At 37.3% G+C, this 24,511-nt stretch overlaps 2 protein-coding genes across 2 annotated transcripts in view; both read right to left on the bottom strand.

Annotated features, from left to right (window-relative positions):
• Window positions 1-16,405, bottom strand: part of LOC120083512 (pyridine nucleotide-disulfide oxidoreductase domain-containing protein 2-like) — a 28,424-nt gene extending 12,019 nt beyond the window's left edge. Inside the window, exons 1-7 of the mRNA XM_039039290.1 lie at window positions 16,146-16,405; window positions 15,873-16,034; window positions 15,375-15,554; window positions 15,088-15,145; window positions 14,837-14,887; window positions 6,201-6,283; window positions 3,234-3,321 (exon numbers count right to left, since the gene is read on the bottom strand). Coding sequence (XP_038895218.1) covers window positions 3,234-3,321; window positions 6,201-6,283; window positions 14,837-14,887; window positions 15,088-15,145; window positions 15,375-15,554; window positions 15,873-16,034; window positions 16,146-16,405 — 882 coding nt within the window. The remainder of the gene's footprint in view (window positions 1-3,233; window positions 3,322-6,200; window positions 6,284-14,836; window positions 14,888-15,087; window positions 15,146-15,374; window positions 15,555-15,872; window positions 16,035-16,145) is intronic.
• Window positions 16,406-23,225: 6,820 nt separating this feature from the next.
• LOC120078210 lies at window positions 23,226-24,208 on the bottom strand. Its single transcript, XM_039032438.1, has 2 exons — window positions 24,067-24,208; window positions 23,226-23,911 (listed from the first exon to the last, which is right to left on the bottom strand). The coding sequence occupies exons 1-2, from the start codon at window positions 24,206-24,208 to the stop codon at window positions 23,226-23,228; spliced, it is 828 nt and encodes a 275-aa protein (XP_038888366.1).
• Window positions 24,209-24,511: the final 303 nt, after the last annotated feature.

Here is a 24,511-nt window from a genome sequence, read left to right as displayed (position 1 = left end):
TTAGGCATCGAAGATAACTGAACACAAATTAAATGGATCGAATTACTATGATTGGCGTCGAACGAGTCAATTTTACTTGATTAGTACAGATATGGATGATCATGTGACGGAGGAACCACCGAAAGATGAAAAGAAAAGGGCTTGACTTCGTGATGATACTCGACTTTATCTTCAGATTAAGAATTCTATCGAGTGTAAGGTTGTTGGTTTGGTAGATCATTGTGATTCTATGACAGAACTATTAGAATTCTTAGAATTTCTGTACTCTGGGAAAGAACATGTTCATAGAATGTTTGATGTCTGTATGCATCTTCTGAACGGAACAAAAAGCAAAATTTGTTACAAGTTATTTTATGAAGCTTAGGAAAACAGCTACTGAACTTGCCTTACCATTGTCGTTTAGTCCTGATGTCAAAGTTCAACAAGCTCAGTGAGAAAAGATGGCTGTTATGATATTTTTTAATGGACTTTCCCCTGAATTTGGAATGGCTAAAACACAGATTCTTTCTGACTCTGAAATTCCATCATTAGAGGAAGTCTATATGGAGCAACCACCTGGGTTTGTTGCTCAGGGGGAGACTAATAAGGTATGTCGGCTTCAAAAATCCTTGTATGGACTAAAACAAAGTCCTCGTGCATGGTTTGGTAAGTTTAGTCACTCGAATTTTTTGATATGAAGAAGAGTAAATCTGATCATTCTATATTCTATCGAAGATCCGACAATAGTATAACTTTGTTTGTTGTATATGTTGATGATATCGTTACCACTGGAAATGATGTATCAAGTATATCCTCCCTCAAGACTTTTCTCCAGGGTCAATTTCATACCAAAGATTTGGGATCATTAAAGTATTTCTTAGGTATTGAAGTGATGAGAAGCAAGAAAGGTATTTACCTATCCCAACAGAAATACGTACTTGATTTATTGTCTGAGACAGGTAAACTAGGAGTCAAACCATGTAGTACTCTGATAATACCAAATTTGCAACTTACAAAGGAAGAAGAAGTGTTTAAAGATCCTGAGAGATATAGGAGATTAGTTGGGAAGTTGAACTATTTAACAGTGACACGACCTGAAATTGCTTATTTTGTGAGTATTATTAGCCAATTTATGTCTTCCCCTACTGTGGATCATTGGGCTGCAGTTGAACAAATCCTATGTTATCTGAAAGCTGCACCTGGACGTGGGATCTTATATAGAGATCAAGGTCATACAAGAGTTGAAATGTTTTTCAGATGCTGATTGGGCTGGATCTCGAGAAGATAGGAGATCAACTTTTGGATATTGTGTTTTTGTCGGAGGGAACTTGGTGTAGTGGAAAAGTAAGAAACAGAATGTAGTTTCCCATTCGAGTGTTAAGTCAGAATATAGAGCGATGGCACAATCTGTGTGTGAAATAGTGTGGATACATCACCTTGTCTGAGATGGGCTTCAGTGTTACTATGCCAGCTAAATTATGGTGTGATAATCAAGCAATTTCCATATTGCATCCAATCCTGTGTTTCATGAATGAACTAAGCATATTGAAGTGGATTGTCATTTTATTCGCGAGAAAATATAAGAAGGTTGATATCTACAGAATATGTGAAGATTGGTGATCAGTTGGGAGACCTACTTACTAAAGTAGTAAACAGAGCAAGAATAAGTTATCTCTGCAACAAGCGGGACATGATTGACATATTTGCTCCAGCTTGAAGGGGAGTGTTATGATATGTATTTATATTGTAAATTTAATTAGGTGTCCTTTATTGTAATTTCATATCTCCTAAATTAGGGTTTCTTAATTACCAATATATATGTATCTTCAGCCTGATTAAGTGAATAAGAATTATCATTCTCTCTAAACTTCTGATTACAATAAGAAAGCTACAAAAGAACAACTAAGGGAATTTTTTTTTTTTTTTTCCTAGTAAATAATCATGACTTCCTACGATTTGAACACCACCAATAGGAAGAATGTTGGAATAAAAAAAATATAGTCTTAAAAATCTATGAGAATAGAATTTACATAATATTGATTGGAGTCTATAGTATTTTGTTGGTTAGGTGAAAAGCCACAGTGATAGAGAAACATATGGAACATGCGATTGTAAAGAGATGGTATCTTTTTGCTGAGTATTTTCTTAGGCTCTCTTGTGAAAAGTCAGATAGATGGGGACCTCTTTAATGTCTGCTTGGCTTGTACTCTATTGAAAAATAAATCGGTGGCTGAGGCCTATCAATTCTAGTATCAATGCAGTGCTCAGGACAATGGTAAGTAACATGGAAGCAAGAATCGACACTTTGAAGGGGAGGATGGCAGATTTCAAGCTGGAATGGATGAGAGGATAGATGTAAAATTAAGTCAGTATTGAGAAGAGATGGGAAAAAATGAGAAATGGAAACTATGAAAAAAATCTATGAGAAAAAATCATTAAAATAATGAAAAGAGACTAATGCTCAAAGAAACAAAGCTCCTCCACCAAGGGAGAGAACAATTCAAATAAAAGATAAAACCTCCTCAAGAAAAACCAAAAATAATAAGCCTAACAGAACACCAAAAATAAAGGCCAAGAACGTTGAACTCTGAGCAATAGGGACTGATAACATGAGCCAAGAGAATTTGAAGAACAATGGACTTGGAAGTTAAAAAATGCCCAAGCGTGTTAAACTTCAAACCACCAAAATAAAAGGCCCCACAGACTAACAAAAAAGGCTTCAACCAATGAACTTCAAAATGAAACTGAACAAAATCTTTGAGACCACGACAATAACAAGGAAAACCATGCCTATGGAGAGAAGAAAAACACCAAACGAGACCATGATTAAACTTAAACGTCAATTTCATGGGTTTGTTGGATTCAATTGAATTTCAAATAGCTTCTTCACTTGCCAATTCAATAGCTTTTTGTAATTTTTCTAGAAATGCTATTGTTGTAAACTGTTATTGGTAAGTTCTCCAGTAATCTTCTTTTGGGAATCTTTGAAATATGTTATGTGTCAATAACTAATGAAAAGTTTAGTTGTGTTTAAAAAAAACAATAAATTTAGGTAATAATCTTGTTCCCTTTTTGTATACTTGTTTTTATTGGTTATAGAGATTTGAGAACTGAACCTACAACCTTTAGGGAGTTTACCAATGCCTTAATTAGTTAATCTATCTCAGGTTCCTTTTGTATACTTTTTAATACTATATATTCAATGCTAATTTTTTTTTCTAATCTCGAAATAGAAACGAAGAAGCAAATCATACCTCAGTGTTTGTCATAATATGAGCGCCTGCTTCCCTTGCTGCATTAGCGATGGCCATTGATACAGAGCCCATGCCACCTTCAACATACCTAGGAGAGAAACTTTTAGTTTAACTACAGCCTCAGTGAGCAATATTTTCATAAAATCATATATATATTCTGAATAATTGAGAAAAATAAAACAAGAAACATCTCTGGTTTAACGAAAAATATTACATCCATATGGGACCCCAATAATGGGGAAATAAAAGCATGTCTCAAGCATAAAAGAGAAGACAGAGCTTCCTGTTCTACACTATCAACTGTAAAGTGCTTCAATCTAGCTAAATTCAGGGCTCAATAGTGTTTGCCTTATTACTGTACTAGCATTTATTTGTTTGAATTGGGATGTATTTATTTTCTCTCCTTAGATATTTTTGTTCTTGTTTTATAAGAAACTAATCCTGTACTAAAAAAATAGAAAGATCATACAAAAAAGGTGACCCCAAGCCCATAGGGGTACAAAAAAGACTCAATTAGCCATAATAGGTACAAGATCATAATTACAAAAAGAAGAGGAAAGAGAACATAATAGGCGGTAAAAGCTTGATGAAATCCCATAAATCAGCCCTGCTAGTCAGCTTCTCTCTGTACACCCTTTGGTTCCTCTCCAGCCACAATTTCCAAAGAAGAGCCTTGATAGCATTGATTCATAGGGTGTAACCTTTATCCCTAAAAGGAGTTCCAAAAATCAATTAAAGTAGGGGTTTGTTCTTCGCTTGGGCCAAAACCAACTAAGGCCAAAAATGTTCTTAGGGCTATTTTTTCTTTTTTCCAGGACATAGATATACCAAGAAATTTAATCAGAGAAGTGGGTTGTTGGTTAAAGAAGCTTGTGTGCTGATCAAGGTTCGACAAAGTGGTTTGAGTGGGCTGCTGGATGCTTTGGGAGTTGATCCTTCTAATATCGAGGAGAAGTCTGCTTTGGTTGTTCTGAAGAGGCAGAGTGGGCCGACATTGGTTTCGTTGTTTAGGGACATAGATTTAGGAAGGGAGGATGAAAGGTTAATTGATGATGATTTTCATAGGAAGGTTCAGGAGGTGTCTCCAAATCTGGAAGAAAGGGTCATTGAACATGTTTTTCTACTTTAATTTTTTTTGGTGGCAAGCTACTTAAAGGACGATTCATTCTTGTCCTCTCCAGCCAAAGTAGTAACAGGTGAAGGTGATTTAGCCTCCTTTTTTGAAGAAGCAAGAGGGTGAAGTAAGGTGGAGTCGTCCAATATTTCTAAACACCACAAATTCATAGATGGGGAAAGGGACTACTCCAGAACGTGTGCAAAAACTGTAGGACATGAACAAGGTCAATTCAGGTGAAATTTTGTTGAGTACATCCTTCTTTGGACCTTTTATGATTTATCTTCCAATTCAAGACAATCTAAGGGAGAAGTTCCTTTTCCTTATCCAGTTCCTTCTCTCTCGTCCTCTTCTGTTGTGATTTTTTTAATCCCAAGTTTATTTTCCCTAGAAATTGTCCTTCTTTACCATTATCTTCTTTGTCTCATTTTGGTAGCATTCCAGTGAATGGAAGACTGTCAGGTACCTCAGCTGGGGACCTTTCAAGGGGCAGTGGGTAGAGAATACTCCTTTCAGGGAGGGGACTCTCCAAGAGCCACTGGAGGCTTGTTGGGTAATGTATACCCTATTTTCAATCCCTTTGAGGGCTTCTTGCAAGAAAGATTGAGGAGAAAATGGTTTTGATGGGTGGCACTTCTGCATAGTGTATGTTTGCACATTGTTCCTATAGAGGAGGCTTGATCCAATCCAACAGTGGGAAAAGGGGCGGTTAAAAGCCAAGGGAAGACAAAAAAAAAAAAAAAAAAAAAAAAAAGAAGAAGAAGAAGAAGAGGAACAAGTGTTGAGAAATCTTTATGATTGGGGTATTTTTAACACTAGAATGAATGAGACACTTATGTGCATCTCACCCCTAAGAAAGATAAGGTAATTAAGGTTAAAGACTTTAGGTTCATCAGCCTCATTAGTCATTATAACCTTGAACCTTGTATAAGATGACTGTGAAAACCCAGGCATGTAGATTAAAGTGAGTTCTTCCTACTACTATTTCTAAAACTCCGGGAGCCTTTATAGCAGGCAGGCAAATTTTAGATAAGTGCTCGTTGCTAATGAAGCTTTTGAAGACTATAAGGAAAAGGAAGAGAAGGGGATTGTCTTCAAGATCGACTTTGAAAAAGCCTATGACCTTGTGGACTAGAACATTTTGGACAAAGTGTTGGGAAGAAACATTTTGGGGTTAAGTCAAGACGTTGGATGAGGAATGTGTTAGGTCAGTGAACTTGTTCATTTTCGTCAATGAGTGGCCTAGAGGTAAGATTTTAGCTACAAAAGGCCTTGAGGGGATCCTCTCTCTCCTTTTCTCTTCCTTTTGGTGGTGGATGTCTTGAGCAGTTTAATAATGGATCAATAAATGATGAAGGGTACAATAGAGTTTTTAGGACTGAAAGACCTTGAGAGGAGGATTGGGAGGTTGCTAGGTTTAATGCATCTTCATGGACATCCATTCTTTAGACTTTTTGTAATTACCAACGTGGTCTCATTCGTTTGGATTGGAGTTCATTCTTGTAGTTAATGTTGGGACCTCTTAAGTGAATTTGTTTTTGTATGTCATTGTACATTTTTTTATTTTTCTCATTGAAAGCTCGATTTTTTATCCCAAAAAAAGATAATGAAAACTATATATGTAAAAATAGAATGGAAATATGATGATCGATGTTGAGGCCTTGACATGGCACTAGCTAGTAAAACAAATCAAGCGGGCACTTCATTTTTTTGAACAAGATACAAATCAGTGGGCCCTTGAAAAATCAATCCTTTTAAATTTCCCAAAAATTGAGAAAGGATCGACAGGTAATTTACAGTTTTTGACCAATGCTTTGCAATTGACATGTCAAACCAACAACTGGAATACGTACGACCAGATGCCACGATCACCATCTGTTTCACCCATCACGTGATGAAGTAGCACATATCCACTACCTGGTGTGTGCACACTTGCCTACGAAGTCAAGTAGGTAAGATAGTTATTACTGTTAGTTTCTGATTATGTATAATTGACAATATTAAGCACACGCTTGTGGTCCATTATAGAATCACAAAGTAATGATAATAACAATGACCTAACAAAAACATCCAAAAGTAATTTGATTCTTCATATTATGCCTCTTGACAAAAAAAATTTGAAACATGTGAAAATGGAATAGATTGCAGAAAAATAAATGTACTAGTGTTAAAAATCTTGAGCTCTATAGGACTATAGCACAACAACTATTATGATTGAATAGTGGTATACTATGTTAAAAAAAGGGACAAAATACACTTTTAATCACTGAGGTTTGAAGTTGGTATCTATTTGGTCCCTAAAGTTTTAAAATGAACACACTTTTAGTCCCCAAGATTTAAAGAAATATTCTAATGGTCCCTAGACTGATTTGGCGGTTAGTTGACTAACATAAATATTACGTGGCAGTTACTAACTTGCTGACTTGGCATATTATATTAAATTTTCTAATGATTGGACATGTGACTTGGCAATTTCCACACTTTTTCTCTCTTCCTCCAATGAACTTCACTGTCAACACCAATGCTAAACATCCATCTCCACTCTCTCTCCTTGTTGTCGTTCACTGGCATTCATCATTCCTCTATCGCTGATAGCCGTAGGTTAAATTGAAACCAAGGAAAAAGCTCCCTTCGTTTCAGATCTAGAGCAAAGGGAGACTTCATCTCTTTCGATCCAGAGGGAAAGGACTCCCTGGCCATCCATTTCTCTTTCCATATGTTTTCTAATTAGCTAAATCTCACCTCAAACTTCCATGAACCCAAATACCCCATCCAAATTTCTCATATTCAAATTCAATTTTAAAAATTTGTCACCTTTAATCTTCATTCTACCATTTTTTTAATGGTTTTTAAGACCGTGATTAAATAACTAATTCATTAAAAATTGCAATTTCAGACCAAGAAGTTGAATTTCCAACTGCAGGAATTATATAGTTTCTTCTTCTTTAAATGGAAACAAAACTTTTCATTGATATAATGAAAAGTAATGCTCGAAGTACAAGAAACAGAAGAATATAAATACAACGAACCAAAGAGATCTAGGATCAACAGGTGCACCAGGCTATCTCAACTAGGTTGACACAATCTTGGCACCCTCATCATATCCTTATACAAAGGAATTCCACTAGAAAAAACTAAAAAAGGATATGATAAAAATAAAAAGGACATGATTACATAGAAGTGACAAAAGCGTTCCAATAAGACAAATAGAGTAATCTGAAAAAAAAAACTTCGAATGGGAACTCCAAGAAGAAGCTAGTAAACGAGTAGATCCAAGACGATCCGTCCAATCCAAAATCTTATCATGAAATACTCTCTGATTACATTCAAACCAAATTTCTAAAATTAGGGCTTTAGCCGCATTAGACCAAAAATTTTGAGCTTTAGAAGAAATAAGAGGGCCAACTAAAATTTGATACATGTTTTCCTTAGTAGACTTCCCGAAAACCCAAGATAAATTGAAAGAGGAAAAAGATTTCCACCAGCATTTGGTTGTATATGAACATTCAAACAAAATATGCTGCAAGTTTTCTTCATTTGCTAGACACAGAGGGCACATGGATGGAGATAAACAATGATCTTGAAGCTTATGTTGTAGAGTGGCCGAGCAGTTTAAATTTCCAAACAATACAGTCCAAATCATCACATTAATTCTTTTGGGACTCTTGGATTTCTAAATGCCTTTATAAGTCTCCGGAATAATAGATTTCTAAATGCCTTTATAAGTCTACAGATAAAAGCTGCTGGAATTCAACAATCTCTTCATCTTTGAGCTGTCTTCGGAATATTAGATTCCATGAATCTGTGATAGAATCCCAATGATCATTAATACTACCTTTTGGAGACTTGGCCACTCGAAATAGACTTGGGAACCTCTCCTGAGATGTGAAGTCCGTGCACCAAGCATCAGACCAGAAATATATATTTCGACTAGCACCAAGTTCAAAGTGTGCTAAGGAACCAAACTTGTCCCAAAGCTCTAATATACTAATCCATGGACTTCTCAAACTCAACCCATGCTTGCCTGACGTGTGCCAATTGTGGAGAATCTGAACCATGTATACTTTTAACCACCCTACACCAAAGCGAATCTTGCTCATTGATGAATCTCCAATTCCATTTAAATAACAGTGCTGCGTTTCTGTTTTTTAGGTTGCCAACCCCTAGTCCACCACCATAAATAGCCTTTGAAGCAATTTTCCACTTCACCAAATGATTTGATCTACTGCCTCTTTGCCCTTCCCACAAAAATCTGCACATGATCCTCTCAATTTCTGCCGCAACCGACTTAGGCATTTGGAAAATTGAAATATAATAGGTAGGAATATTTGCGCCGACAGAATTACAAAGTGTTAATCTACCACCTCGAGACGAATTGTACCTTTTCCATCCATCTAATTTCAACTTTACCTTGTCAATAATTGGTTGCTAGAATGAGTGCTTTTTTGTGTAGCCTCAAGAGGTAAACCCAAATATATAAAGGGTAGTTTGCCAGCTTTGCACTTCAACCTATCCGCTGTAAATTTCACTATGTCTTCATCAATATTCACTCCAAATAGTGCTGACTTTTTCCAATTAATTTTCTGACTCGAACACCATTCATAAAAGCCAATAGTTTGAATTAAGGTGTCTAGCACCGCCACATCATATTTGCAAAAAAGAAGTGTATCATCCGCAAATTGCAGAATGGACAAATGTACCTTGTTCTTTCCTACCAAAAATCTTTCGAACAAATCATTGGCATGAATTCGGTTTATCAATGCTCCAAGCAGCTCACTAATAATGAGGAAAAGAAAAGGAGATAATGGATCCCTTGGCAAATTCCTTAGGTGGCTTTAATACGCCTTCTTGGCCTACCATTAATGTACACCGAATATTTTGGATTTCGAATACATCCATTGATCCATTCAACCCATTTAGGATGAAATCCCATAAGTGTAAGAATTTTCTCTAAATAGCTCCAATCAACTCGATCAAAAGCCTTCTTGATATCTAATTTTAGAATCCACCATTTCTTCTTTTTAGCCCTACAATCCTCCACGGCTTCATTAGCAATTAGGACCGAATTCAAAATTTGTCTTCCCCCAATAAAAGCCATTCCTCTCCTTATCCTTTCGGCTAGGACCTTAGAGAGAATATTATACATGGATGTTGTAAGACTTATTGGTCGAAAGTTTTAACATAAATCGAGTCATCCCTCTTTGGAATTAGACGAATAAAGTTCTCCTTTATACAAACGTTTAGCTTCCCATTTGTATGAAACTTGTCAAACATTTTCTGAAAAATATTCTTGAAGTCCGGCTAGTATTCAATATAGAACTCGACTGTGAAACCATTCGGGCTGGGTGCTTTGTTCTTCCCAAGTGACTCGACTGCATGCAAAATTCCATCACTACTGAATGGGCTATGAAGGACAAATTCTGAGCAATTGAAACCTGCTGCCAAGGGATTCCTATTGGGATGGATCTAGAGTCTGGAATTTTAGTGTACAAAGCAGCAAAGTATCCCAAAATTTCAGATTCAATTTCTCAAAATGAATGAAGCACCACATCTCCATTAGAAAGTAATTCCACAATCATAATTTTTCTTCTTTTGGCTGAAAGAAATTTGTGGAAAAAATTAGTACTATCATCTCCCAACTTCAACCAATTCAACTTACTCTTTTGAATCAAATTCCTTTCCTCTAAATAGTATAAACTTACTCTTTCAAATCAAATTCGTTTTCAAAAATTGGCAGTCGTCGTGTCACTGTGTCGGTGTCGTGTTGTTTTCGAATCATGTGTCCGTGTCCGTGCTTTTTAGGAAGTTTCTAAAACTGGTGTTTACTTTTGGGAGGAAAGGATATTGATGACTCTGTCGCACAGCCCTTCTTCCCCGATTCTGCTCTCCCCCTTCCTCCTCAATTCTTCTCTCCCTTCACTGTCGCTGTCAAAGTTCTTGACGCCAATCTCCCTCCCTTCGCCGCCACTCAGTCGGATCAATGTTGTCGACACCGACCAGCAACCACCCCTCTCCAACGTTGCTGTTGATTTCATAGGTTTTTGGGGTGTATGTGCGTGTTCGTTGACGTGCCCATGCGTGTCCATCACATATCCAAAATTAAAAAAATATATATATATATATATAAAATAATAATAATAAGGGACAAATTTTCACATGTTAGACACATGTCCAGAGCGTGTCTAGACGTCGTGTCCAACACGTGCCTGATACTAACACTTAGCCCATATATGAGGTGTCCGTGCTTCATAGGAAACTTCAAATTCTTATTGTAAAAATACAAACCATATGGAGAAAAAAGATAAAATAAATAAATAAAGAATTATAATTCCTAAAATCGGTAGCTAGATCATCAAAAAGGGATATATTTGACCATTTTTAATATTCAACACATCTGATAATTGGAGGGATATGAAACTTGCATGTTCTAGATTTGTAGTGGAGCGATGTTTTCCTTGGTTTCCGTTCAGTTATGAAGATCAGTGGGTGAGTGGCGGTGAGGAAGGAAGAGAAGAGTGGGAGAGAAGAAGAGAGAATGTGTGAGAAAAAATAAAATTGCCAAGTCACATGTCCAATCATTAAAAAATTAATATAATATGCCAAGTCTACAAGTTAATAACTATCACTTAATATTTTTGTGGCTAACTAAGAGTCAAATCAGCCTAGGGACTATTTAGTACATTTCTTTAAACCTCAAGGACTAAAAGTGTTCATTTTAAAACTTCAAAGACCAAATAAACACCAGACTCAAACCTCAAGAACCAAAAGTGTATTTTACCCTAAAAAATGTACAAACGTTAAAAATCTTTAGCTCTATAGACTGCCAACTTATCGAATGACTAATTCTATGTCGTCAATATTAAATTTGGCAGAGTACCTCAAAGTAATAACTTTATTCTTTTTTCCCCTTCTTCAATAGATGTGAGTGAATAGTCTAACTTGCATACACCTCAACGTTTTTTTTTTTCCTTTTTTTTGAAAAGAAACAATTTAATTGATTGACACCTCAACTATTCCCACAACTGCCTAACCCTACTACATTTGATTGTCAAGAGAACTTGTAGGTTATTATAATCTAAGTAGGTGGCCATCATAACATAAACCTATACCCTCTAAACTCTTTTATTATTTACATTAACCTTTATTGACCCCTAGGCCAACTACCATTGATGTAATAACTTCTTTATTTTGGGATAATCTTCATGGCCAACTAGGGAATCTCAACTAAACTAATAGAACTATCAAACTCCACAATATTTGGTAGCAAGAAAGCAAATAGAGTCGTCAATATCCCAATTAAATGGCTGCTAAGGATATAATTCATGATCCTTAGGTGCATTTGGCACGCGGAGTTGCGTTGAATTGAGTTAGTAATAATTGTTTGGGGGTAATAATAGTTTGGGTTGGTAATGTCTATGTCTAAGGTGTAGAGTTGAGTTGAATTGGTAATAATTGTTCGTGTTTAGGATCCAGTGGAGTTGAATTGGTTTAGGAAATCTGTATTTGGGGTGCAAAGTTGAGTTGGGTTAAGTTATGGATACGTGGTGCAATTTTTTGTAACCTAAAATGGTATGCATTTTTTATGGTTTTTCTTTCTGAACTTTTTGTTCCACCATTCAACTATATACATACTTCCCCAAATTCTTAACAATCATGAGATGTGAACTCAATAAATAAAAATATTTTTTACAATTTTTCTACAGGTAAATATTGCACTTAAGATAGACAAAATACTATTATTTACATAATCATCAACCAAATAACATACTTTAACGGTTGTGAAACGTATGAGTTGAACATGCATAAATAATAGGGTTGTCATCAATAGTCTATATGTGTGTGTGTGTGTGTGTGATACAACTTCCTAAATTGTGGTGTGTTTATGGGCTTCAGGATGTTTGTGACAAGTAGGTCTATAAGGATGATCTAATCATTCTCAGGCAATCCCTTAATGTCAAATTAATATAAAAGACAACTACTGAACACTATAAACTTAAAACTAATAATTTCAAATTTGGTTTAAAAACACTTTTGCCAGCCGAGTATTTTTGCTTTTGTTTTTTCTTTTAGCATAGGATCAATCGAGTTGGTCGTTGGAGATGAACAACGAAGTTGGTAGTTGGAGTTGGTCACCTGAGGTGATTGTTGGAGTTGGGCACCAGAGATGGTCATCGCCAATGTTGATCATTAGAGGAAGTCTTCGTCGGAGTTGATCACCTGAGGTGAATGTCGGTGTTGGTTGTCTAAGGTAGTTGTCACCGGAGTTAATCATTAGAGGTGGTCTTCACCGGAGTTGCTGTCGGAGATGGTTGTTGGAGCCCGGAGTTAATCATCATAGTTGGCTGTGCAAATGTGATCATCGGAGTTGGTCGCCAAAGTGTGGCAGCGGTAGTTGCCGACTAGTGGAGTCATTGAAAACATTGAAGGGAGAGAGAGTTGGAGTGAGATGGGGTGAGTTAGTTAAACTAACCAACTCAGCTCTACCAACATTTAAAGTTGGTGGGTCAAACATTGAGTTGGTAATTTTTACCAACTCACCCCAACTCATGTTGGTGAGCCAAACATCCCTGTGACTTTAGTGTCTAACAACAGCCCTTATTGACCGCCCGTCCAACCCGACAACAACCCTTATTGACCACCAATCCAACCCAAGGTAGTTTAATAAAATAGCTTCTTTCATTTTGGAATGATCTTAGTTAGGCTAATTAAAGAATATCAAGTACTCTAATACAGCTATTACACTCCAAGACATTTGGTAGCAAGAAAGCTAACAGAATGTTTCAAATCCCAAAGGGGTCACCAAAGAGAATCTTTCATATCCCAATGAGTGTGACTGAGAATTTAATTCATGATCCTTGGCATCAAATCGCAACAGCGAGTGGTAGGGGTAAGATTTGCTAAAGAAAAAGAGAGAAGGAGAGGAAGAAGAGAGAAATAACAAACATTGCCACTTAATTTAAAATTGCCACATCAGCATAGTCTATTCAACATGTTATCTACCACGATCGAATAAGTTCATAGACCATTTAGAACCAATCTTCAAACTTCATGGACTAGAAGTGTTCTTTCTCAAACTTCAACAGTATATTTTGCTCAAGTTTCTAACTATGTGAGAATGAGAAACTCGCGAAAGATGGAAGGGCAAGGAGTACTCAACACCAATACCAATCATCATGAAGCACCTTTGTACAATGATAGTCTAGTCCCCAAAAAAAAGTTCACCTATATCCAAACTTTGCAAAAAGCCATGTCTTTTCCTTTCTTTTTGTTTTGATTGGGCCATGGTCTAAGCAACTATCGACAAGTATTGTTTACCAATTGGGAGTCTCTTGAGGTAGGAATTTCTGCGTATGAAGTTGGATGGTCAAGCAATTATCTTTAAGGGTGTTCAAATGACGGCGAGTGATGAGAAATGAGGAAATAGAGACTTTGAGTATCACCTAAGATTCCTTTAGGAGACAGCTATAAGAAGAGTTTGAGATTAACCACCGTGGGCTGCCATAATGATCATTAGAGTCAATGGAAAAATACAGATTTAAAGAGAATGAATCCCAATTATGGTAGCTACCGAACTAAGATTTGAGTTTTTTGGGCAACCAACTGTTTTAAAGGTAGGCTAGGATTGATGTAGTGTACTCTTTAGTGTACTATTTTTCAGTTCATTTTCTCTTTTACTATGGGTTTACCGCAGTTGTAATCTTCTTTTATTGCTGGATTTTAGTCTTTAGCTTTTCACTGCAGTTAATGGCCAAGTTAATCGGCTAGTTGCTGTTTGTTCTTTTAAGTGAGGTTGCAGTCTTTTGAAATTCTTAAGTGAGGTTGTAATCTTTAGTACTCTTAGTTTTACAGTTGCCTTGGTTACTGGGCCAAGGACTTAGGGGTATTTGGACCAAGCAGTTGGGGGAGTAGGGGTTGAGAGAAGTGGAGTTGTGAACTCCCCTCCTTGTTGGGGCCATGGAGTTTGTGGGTCCCACTACTAAAAGACATTAATTTTATACCTTATTAACTCCCTACATTGTGGTCCTAAGAGTTCACAACTCCCTAGATTTCATAACTCCATGAGTTCCCAACTCCACTTCTTGCTCCAAATGCCCCCTTAAAGGTTGTTTTGTAGCCTTTTAAATAGGGTTCCCTAGGTTGTAATAAGAGTATTCAAATAAAATCCGATTCAAGAATAATCTAAAAATTATCCTGCACTAGTTTTGAGTCTTTTGACTTCAGAGAGAGAGAGTGAAGAGTTTGAAGTTAGCAAGTAAAAGCTATTTAGGAGCATAGTTCTAGTCAAAGGAAGCTATGGAAAAACCAAGAAGAAAAAAACGGCATTCAAGGAGTTGGAAGAACAATTGTCGAGACAATATAGTGTGAGATTTCACAAGTTTAACAGATTTTAATCATATTCTAATTTTCATGTGAAATTAAAATTCTAGTATATCTCTTTGTGTTTGTGCAGTTATATATATATAGGTTGTTGACATATAAGAATTCTTACCACAGACCCAATGACAGCATCTGTTGCAAGTGTAGCTTTCAGAACGTCTCCCTAAATAATATGGGATGAACAATGAGTTGAGAAAAAATATAAGCAATTCAATTATCAAGTATACTAAGAAGCATGGATACAGGATACAAGATGACACCAACATGATAAGACGTCATTTTGTAAAATCAAGGACGACAAGGATACATTTATTAAAATATATATAATTTTATATAGGAAGGAAACTAAAATTAGATCACAACCTCAAACCAATTGTTTAAAACCTTCGAAGCCGGAGAAAACAAAAGGTCCATGAAGTCTCTGCAAAAAACAATAACATCATACTTAAAAATGGATCGTATTGAAAACAATGCTAAGCCAGCTTTTGAATTGAAATTTAAACAAAAATATTTCCATCAACTCATACTTTAAAATGGCAACACTTCTCTAAAGTAAAAGTTCAATAAGAAATTGACAAAAGTTTCAACATTTACAATAAACCAGGATTGGATAAAGACATGCAAATAAAGAATAGAGATAGTGCTCTTACACCATATCCTTTTGGCCCAAAGAAAGAGAGCTCCGAAGACATTTTGCCCAAAAAGCTGAATTCTTTAACTTTTCCTCCAGCCGATATTTCAAAGATGAAACACCATGCAGGGTTTCTGGCGTGGGTGAGTCTAGAAAAAGATCCATGAATTTACAGAACCTTTCTAATTGAGCCTCATATCTGTATGCACCACAAATTCAATCTATTAAACAAATGTTCAATCCATTAAACATGGTCCAACGAGTCAGTTTTTAAATCAGGAATTTATATACGATAAACAACTTTGAACATATTGAAGAATTAACTAAGTCAGTCAATAGACACTGTCGCACAGTCCAGTCATCTCGTCAGGCATTTTAGTAGCCATTCAAAGTTAATAAGCCTATGCATTCTTTGCTAAGATGTAACTCTTACTCAAACATAAGTCCAACAATATAACTACCAGATTTGGCATTAGCAGATCAAAAATATAAACACGCAAAATGGAATGATAAGGACCTGGGATAAGCGTCAGCGTCTCGTTGGGAGAACTTGGAAATTTCTGAATAATTAAGGTCCTTATTAGGACCTAACAAAAGATATCGCCCATCCAGACAAGGCGTAAGCGACGATGGGTTCCTCTTTAAAAGCTTTAATCCGTGCCTCGCTAGCTCTAATTCCCTGACTTCCATTATAGGTGACATAAAAAATGATCTATAAGTAAACCCAGTGACTTGAACGAGGAATGAAAAGCGAACAAACGGATTATATTATGAAAGCAGTTAAACCGACTTGATGACAGATGGGCGGAGGAGACTCTGTAGGTAACTGCAGCGGGAGAATTTAAAGCCGGGAATGAGCTCTTCGGTCACGGCGGCTCCACCGATTACATGGCGTCGCTCAAGTACTGCGACGGAGAGATCCCCACGAGCTAGATACGCGGCAGCAGTGAGGCCATTGTGGCCACCGCCAATTACTAATGCATCCCATTTCTGATTCTTCAAGATGGCCGTAGATCCGGCGGCGGCGCTGCTGAAACTCCGCCGCCACATTGTTTTCGAGAGTGTGAGAGTGGACTGATGAGTAACGGAGAGGGAGATGGGAAGAGAAGAAAAAGATAGTGCCGCGAAAAGGATGAAGAGAGAGGGAAGAAGAAATTTATGTGAGCATGCTCTATTACCGGAAGTAAGATCGTTTCCTATAATATCGTTGCTATGATTCTTTAAAAAAGAGAAATTTATATAGATGACCCAATTTTTAGGTCCAAAATATCAAATGATCCATTTTTAAAAAAGAATATCAATTGACCATCTGTTTATGTCATCATAGGATGCGATTACAAAAATACCCCTCTAGTCTATACAAGTACGCTCAAACTCAACGGTCGTCCCACTCCGCTCAAAATTATCGTGCAAGTGTCGTTCAACCTCGCTCTACAAAACCATCGTCCATCTACTGCCATAATCGAAGTTCTCTACTGGGTTAGTGAATTTAATTTTTGTCTTCCATGTTGTGTTGCATCTGTTTAGGTTGGTTTCGTTTGATCGGTCGTCACGTTCATAATTGGTTTCGGGGTTTATCAGTCACGTCTGTTTTTTATTTTGAGTTTCGATGTGTTCTACATTGGTTGAGGATGAAGAAGATATGGTTAGAGTCAGATAAGATAGTGAACAAGTTTTGCGAGAGCAAGATGGGCTAGAGCGAGACAGGCGAAAGCGAGATGGGCTAGAGCGAGATGGGATAGAGCGATTCAAGCAAAAGCGAGATGGGATAGAGCGAAAGTAAGATGGGCTAGAGCGAGATGGGATAGATTGAATCAAGCGAAAGAGAGATGGGCTAGAGCGAGACGAGCGAAAGCGAGATTAGCGAGACTTTAACAGTATGTTTTGTTAGTGATTTTTTAGTACGAACCTGTTAACTGATAAATTAAATGTTCATACAATGTTGGAGTAATTTAAGATGTCAAAATCTTTGAAAATTCGTGAAGTTGATAGGTTTTCCGGGCAAGTAACTTGTCTGGCCTACGTTGCCAATGCCAACAAGATTGTAAAGCATAAGCTTACTGGAAGGCAGTTAGAGATGTTCAAGAAAACAGTTTTTGGTCACTTTGTAGACATTGAACTTGTATTCAACAGCCCACTAATCCACCACATGTTATTGAGGGAAGTGAAGAAGTCAGGAATGGATTCAATTAGTTTCTTTGTCAGAGGAAAGGTCGTCACATTTTCGAAGGACGACTTTTTATTGATCACTAGTTTGTGGTGGTCTTTTAAGCGAGTTGGACGGAGTGAGGAGTCCACACAAGAACTTTTTACCAGGTACTTTGGTAATCGGTCGACCTCAGACACATTCCACTTGAATTTACTTGAAGAAGAATACAAAAAATTGGTATTTGAAAATGACGATGATGCTGTGAAAATTACCCTAGTATATTATGATGGGTAAAAACAAGCAAAAGAATGTTGTCGATCGTACTCTATTTGACGATGTTGAAGACATAGACTACTACAACAATCTTGATTGGGGTACAATTATTTGGCAGAGGCTCGACACCCTGAAGACTGCACTAAACGACAAGGTTGGTTTATACAATAAGGGGTTGAAGGGAAACAAAATATTAAAAATTATGTTGTGAAGTACTCGCTCCGTGGATTTCCCCAAGCATTCCAGGTAGATGTTCCTTAACTTAACTTTATCTTTGGTTTAACATTGACATAGTTATAAATTTGAGTTGTTTGGATTTAGGTGTGGACGTACGAGATCCTATCGTCGATAGTAGGGAACATTGCCACTCGAAAGAGCAAGGTAGCCATTCCTCGTATATTACGGTGGTCATGCTCCCACTCAATGTCATTCAAGGCACTCGAGAGAGACATTTTTTAGTCTCAAAGTGTAAGTGTAATCTACGTAGCCACAGTATGTTTATTCAGTAGTTAATATACACTAACCATCTTACTGTGTTCTTTAATGCAGACAAAAGTCAAAGAGGGTCTTGTCATGTCCGATGCTGATAAGGAGTTTCGGGACACCCCGATTGATAGACGGGTCGTAAGACAAGCACACTCCGATACCGAGAGTTCAGGGAGCTCTAGTAGTTCAAATAGTGGCAGTAGTTCAGATAATAATAGTTCAGAAGGTGGGGAAGGTGAACAACAGGGTAATTTAGAAGGTGGAGTAAGGGACGACGAATCTGATGGGGACCAAAACATTCACCAGCCTACTTACACCCCTAGCAAGGATATGTTTCATGATGTGTTGGTGGGTGACGTAGGTCCTGAGCTTGAGGAGGAGTGTCAACTATTTTGTCTCTATTACAGTCTATGAAGGGTTCCATGGTGTTTGAGGCAACGAGGTCTCCCACTCCACAGACAGGCCACGATGCCATTATGTCCCCCATCCCGATTCTACGTAGGTCACCTACCCACTTGTACGTAGGTCACCTACCTCACCTCCACCTAAATCACCTAACCACATCCACATAAGTCATCTACCCCACCTCCACCTAAGTCACTGATCCCACCTCTATCTCTCAATTCATATGTACAGCTTGATATCACGACCTTCTCTAATACCCTACATCTTGATTCACAGGTATGATCATTATGTGATTCAAAAATTTCTTTCTTCATATTTGTTATTCAACATGTTCACCATTTTGTTATATTTCTGTAGGTTATGGTCGAGAGTAGAAAAACAACACATAAGAGGAAGGTCGTTGATAAATACACACCTCCCGTTGAACCAAAAAAGAAAATAACAAAAGAGAAGGAAATTAAGGTTCAACTTCCTTTGGATCGTCCAAATATTAAGTATCCTCTCCCTGGGGTACCTACGATACAGTTTAAAGCGACGATCCAATACTCCTTGAAGCATGAGGTTCCAGCTGCTATATTCAAGGAAATGGTGAATTGGATTTCCGATAAGAATACGGACAACGAGGTTCGAGAAAATGCAGTTCGGCCATTATCCAAAACCTTTTTCCAGGAGTTGACTGAACCAAGTTCATAGGTTGAGTGTGACGTAAGTTTACGATCCTTGTCCTTTTTACCAAGTACATACAATTATAAACCCTCTCCTAACGTATATCTTGTTCTGGATGCAAACCCTAAATATCCTATTTGAGTTCATGAAAGATAAATTCTATAGGTGACCAGACATGTGTATGGCCCGCTTCACCATCCTGCCAATTGGAATAACGGTAACCATTTACTACACTTTTGAATAGGAATACGTTGGTTGACTATTATGTGTTTTAATGTTCTTTTCACCATGTAGAGTCACCTAAATTCTCGAGATGGGGTCTACAAACATATTAAGAACAAGTTGACCTTGGATACTGTTGTAGCATATGGGGATGAGACGTTACCGGATTATGTCATGGGTAAATTCGATGTCAAGTGGTCATATGTGGACTTCGTATACACGACAACAAACATCGATCAACATTGGATGTTGATAGCATTCGATCTAAATAGAGGCCGATTGTTCGTATTTGATTCACTATCGTCTATGACATCGAAGAAGAAGCTGGAGTCTTTCCTTTAACCGTTGACTTACACCCTACCATCGCTTCTTCACTACTATGACTTGAAACGTTGGAAGCCGGACATTGAAACATCTTGGAAAATATCCCGACCTACCTCTACGAATACACAGCATGGGTCGTTAGATTGTGGAATATTTGTTGTAAAATTCTTAAAACATTTAGTGACTGGTAGTGCCCCAGCTGTAATAACTCAGGATAAAATGACTGACTATACGATGCAGTTGGCATGTCAATTATGGACGAACACTCTATATTATTGACGTACATGTATATTATGTATATTATTGATGTAATTTTACTAACATGTTATTTAAATTGTTAGTGTAGAACTACCATGAACATAGAAGATTCATTCATGAATAGCTAACAAGTTAAATTAAACTTATAAAAGGGAGAGCGAAATAAGTGAGACATCTGAAAGGATTCATGAATAGACAAACTTTAGTAATCAAACTTATAAGCGAGGCATTTTAAAAGGGATTACAAGTGATAGCGAGATTAGCGAGAGCGAGATGCACAAGAGTGAGACGTTTTCAGAATGGTTCACGAATAGCCAACAATTTAATTACAATTATAAAAGGGAGAGCGAGATAAGCGAGACATTTGAAGGGATTCATGAATAGACAAACTTTAGTAATCAAACTTATAAGCGAGACATTTTAAAAGGAATTACAAGTGATAGCGAGATTCATGAGAGCGAGATATTTCCAGAATGGTTCACGAATAGCCAACAATTTAATTACATTTATAAAAGGGAGAGCGAGATAAGCGAGACATCTAAAGGGATTCATGATAGACAAACTTTAGTAATCAAACTTATAAGTAAGACATTTTAAAAGGGATTACAAATGATAGGAGATTAGCGAGAGCCGAGACGTTTCCAGAAAATGGTTTCACGATAGCCAACAATTTAATTGCACTTACAAAAGGGAGACGAGATAAGCGAGACATCTGAAGGGATTCATGAATAGACAAACTTTAGTAATCAAACTTATAAGTAAGACATTTTAAAAAGGGATTACAAATGATAGCGAGATTAGCGAGAGCGAGACGTTTCCAGAATGGTTCACGAATAGCCAACAATTTAATTGCACTTACAAAAGGGAAAGGCGAGATAAGCGATGACATCTGAAGGGATTCATGATAGACAAACTTTAGTAACAAAACTTATAAGTAAGACATTTTAAAAGGGATTACAAATGATAGGAGATTAGCGAGAGCGAGACGTTTCCAGAATGGTTCACGAATAGCCAACAATTTAATTGCACTTATAAAAGGGAAAGCGAGATAAGCGAGACATCTGAAGGGATTCATGAATAGACAAACTTTAGTAATCAAACTTATAAGCGAGACATTTTAAAAGGGATTAGAATTCTATACGATCGTTTACAATCTCTATACGTTCGCTTAGTAACACTAGACGATCGCCCACAAATACCCCGCGATCGCTTGCAACATAATTGGAGATCCATCAATAGCAAACAATTTAATTGTTAGGAAACTGATTCTTAATAAGACTTTGATTAACGTAACCAGTCGGCACAACAACTAAATGAAGACTGAGTTCTTTATTAAACGATGAGCATCAAATAGGACTAAATGATCACTTACAGTTGTTACCCGATCGTTTATCAAATGTCAAACGATCATTTACAAGTTCTACACGATCGCTAAGGAATACTAGACGATCGCTTACAAGATACTCTGCGATTGCTTACAAACTCCTACACGATCGCTTATAATTTATTACATGATCAGTTACAGATTACAACACGATCGCTTACCAACTACTGCACGATTGCAGGGCTCCGTTACACGATCTCTCAGAAGATGTAAACGATAATCACACGACGACAGAGACTACATGATGAAATTTAAAGTTATTTCAGTTGCGGTTCTTAACCTCCATAATAGACTCGAGCGCTGACGCTCCTTCCAATCTTTTACTCTTCCTTCTTTGAGTAAGATGCCTATCATTAATTACACTTATAAAAGGGAGAGCGAGACGTTTCCATAATGGTTCACAAATAGCCAACAATTTAATTACACTTATAAAAGGAAGAGTGAGATAAGAGAGACATCTGAAGAGATTCATGAATACACAAACTTTAGTAATCAAATTTATAAGCGAGACATTTTAAAAGGGATTACAAATGATAGCAAGATTAGCGAGAGTGAGATTCACGAGAGCGAGACGTTTCCAAAATGGTTCACGAATAGCCAACAATTTAATTAACCTTATAAAAGGGAGAGAGAGATAAGCGATACATTTGAAGAGATTTGTGAATAGACAAGTGGCACACAGAAATTACAGTTTTGAGGATTAAAGTGGCACATAGAATGTTACAGTTTTGAGGATTCGTGAATAGACAAGTGGCACATAGACAATTACATAGACAAGTGGCACATATACAATTACAAAGACAAGTGGCACATAAACAATTACAATCGACCGACATTTGAATCATTTGGATTAGAATCAATAGGTCGTCCGGACGTCAGCAGTTTACTGCAGTTTTGCCGATTATGCCCGTAGTTCCCACACTTACCACATTTTATTTGTTTGCATTGTTCTTCTCTTGATGGTATCCTTTGTACTCTTCGTCGCCCGACCTGTACCACTCTTTTAAAAGGTGCAATATGCTTTTCCATGTTTCCCGAAGGTCTCTTTCATTCAGATATATGACCGAGTGGATTTACAGGCTCTGCATAAGCAGTCATGAGGGAGTCAACGCTATAGAATGAACTGCACAAATCATGGATGGGGATGTTTCATTCTCGTGCAGCCATAATTGCATGCAAACATGGGATACCGAGTGAGTCAAATTTCTTGCACGTGCATTCCTTCGTATAGAGGTTCACAATACCGTCCAATCGATTGTCTCGCACATGGATCCTATAACAATCAATCGGCTCAACTTGATATCGTTTGCCTTCACACTCAGTTTCTAATCGGTTTTCACAGTAGTCCAAGTGTGACATCGTTCGAGATGCCCAATAATTTATCCGTTCATAAAACCATGACTGGATAAAGCCTCAAACATGTTCCAACAAGCACATTATGGGCAACTGTTGATATTCTTTGGTCAGTGAATTGAAACATTCTGTACTATTGGACGTCATGTTATCATATCTTCGTTCGGTTTGGTAAACACGCGCCCACCTTTCAAGACCAATATCCTTCAAATATTTTGATACTGCACCATTTCGAAAAGTACGTAGTTGGTCCTAGTGTGCTTGGAACTCTGACATGCAAAATGCCTTGGCTACATCCTTGAACATCCCAACAATCGTGTTGTCCTTAAAGTTGGAAAGAATATTATTTTCTAGGTGGTAGGTACACAATCCATGAAATGTTGTGGGAAAACTACACGAATGGCATTGCCAATAGATACCGCTCGATCGGACACGAACACCAATTTAGGGGGTTCTCCAATGACACACTTCAAGTTCGACATAAACCATTTCCAAGCTCGATCAGTTTCATTGTCCACTATGGCATATGCTAGTGGGTAAACTTGGTTGTTGCCATCCATGGAGACGCCGACCAATATGGCCCCTTTGTATTTTTCTTTCAGATGCGATCCATCAACAATTATCACAGGGCGACAACTTGAAAAACCTCTAATACAAGGTCCTAATGCCATAAACATGTACTTGAAATGGACATCATTTTCAAGTTTGATTTCAAACCTTGTACCTAGATTCTCCATATTTAACGCTTCACCATACGTATGTAAAACAATGCACGACTCTTCTGGAGTACCCCTGGCAAGAGCATAAGCGGTTTCCCTTGCACGCCATGCCTTATCGTAACTTATGTTTACGCCGTACTCTTTCTTCATATCCTCAATGATGTGACGAGGTTTATAAACACGTCCTATGCCTGTAAACTTGTCTTTGATTAGTTCACCAACTACCGTAGTCGTTGCTTGTTTATGGTCATGATTTAAAATTCCAATAGAACATGTGTGCGACCGCATATACTTCGTGATCTTAAATATGTCACACCCTGAAATTTTAACCGCACGAAGGTTGCACTTAAAATTATCTTCTATACATTTAACAGTAAACAAAGACTTAGTTGACTTCCTTATTCAAAATTATTGTTTATGTACAGAATAGACAATCTCATTTTTAAATCACTTTTACTAAAAAAAATTTGACCAACTTCAACATCTGTCTCGGATGAAGAGGTGCTAGGCATAATCAATTCTCCTCTACGACATGAAGACATGGAATTTAATTCTGCTAATCTCTCAGTAATAGCCACTGCAGGTCTAAGCACCTCTGAAGGACCATAGTCCATAGAATTTAATCCTACTAATCTTTCATTATCGACCACGAAAGGATCACACTCTTTTGAAGGACCACAATCCATAAAATTCAAGCTTGCTGATCTCTCATTACCAAGCACAGGTCTGTTACATTAAGTTTCTCTTTCCAAGTCCACTGCACGAATGCTGTCATTGTCTATTGATAATGTTGATGGTTGAGTGTTCATAGCTAATGGAATATCACCATTTTGCTGTGTGTTAACGATTTTAAGTTGTAGAAAGATTTCATGAAAATTGTTAAATCAATCGTACAGTGACAAACAATCACATCACGA

Source organism: Benincasa hispida, chromosome 1 (genome assembly GCF_009727055.1).
Source record: "Benincasa hispida cultivar B227 chromosome 1, ASM972705v1, whole genome shotgun sequence".
Classification (NCBI taxonomy): Eukaryota; Viridiplantae; Streptophyta; class Magnoliopsida; order Cucurbitales; family Cucurbitaceae; genus Benincasa; species Benincasa hispida.
The sequence above is the reverse complement of the archived record's forward strand: the minus strand, read 5'-3'. Positions and strand labels throughout refer to the sequence as shown.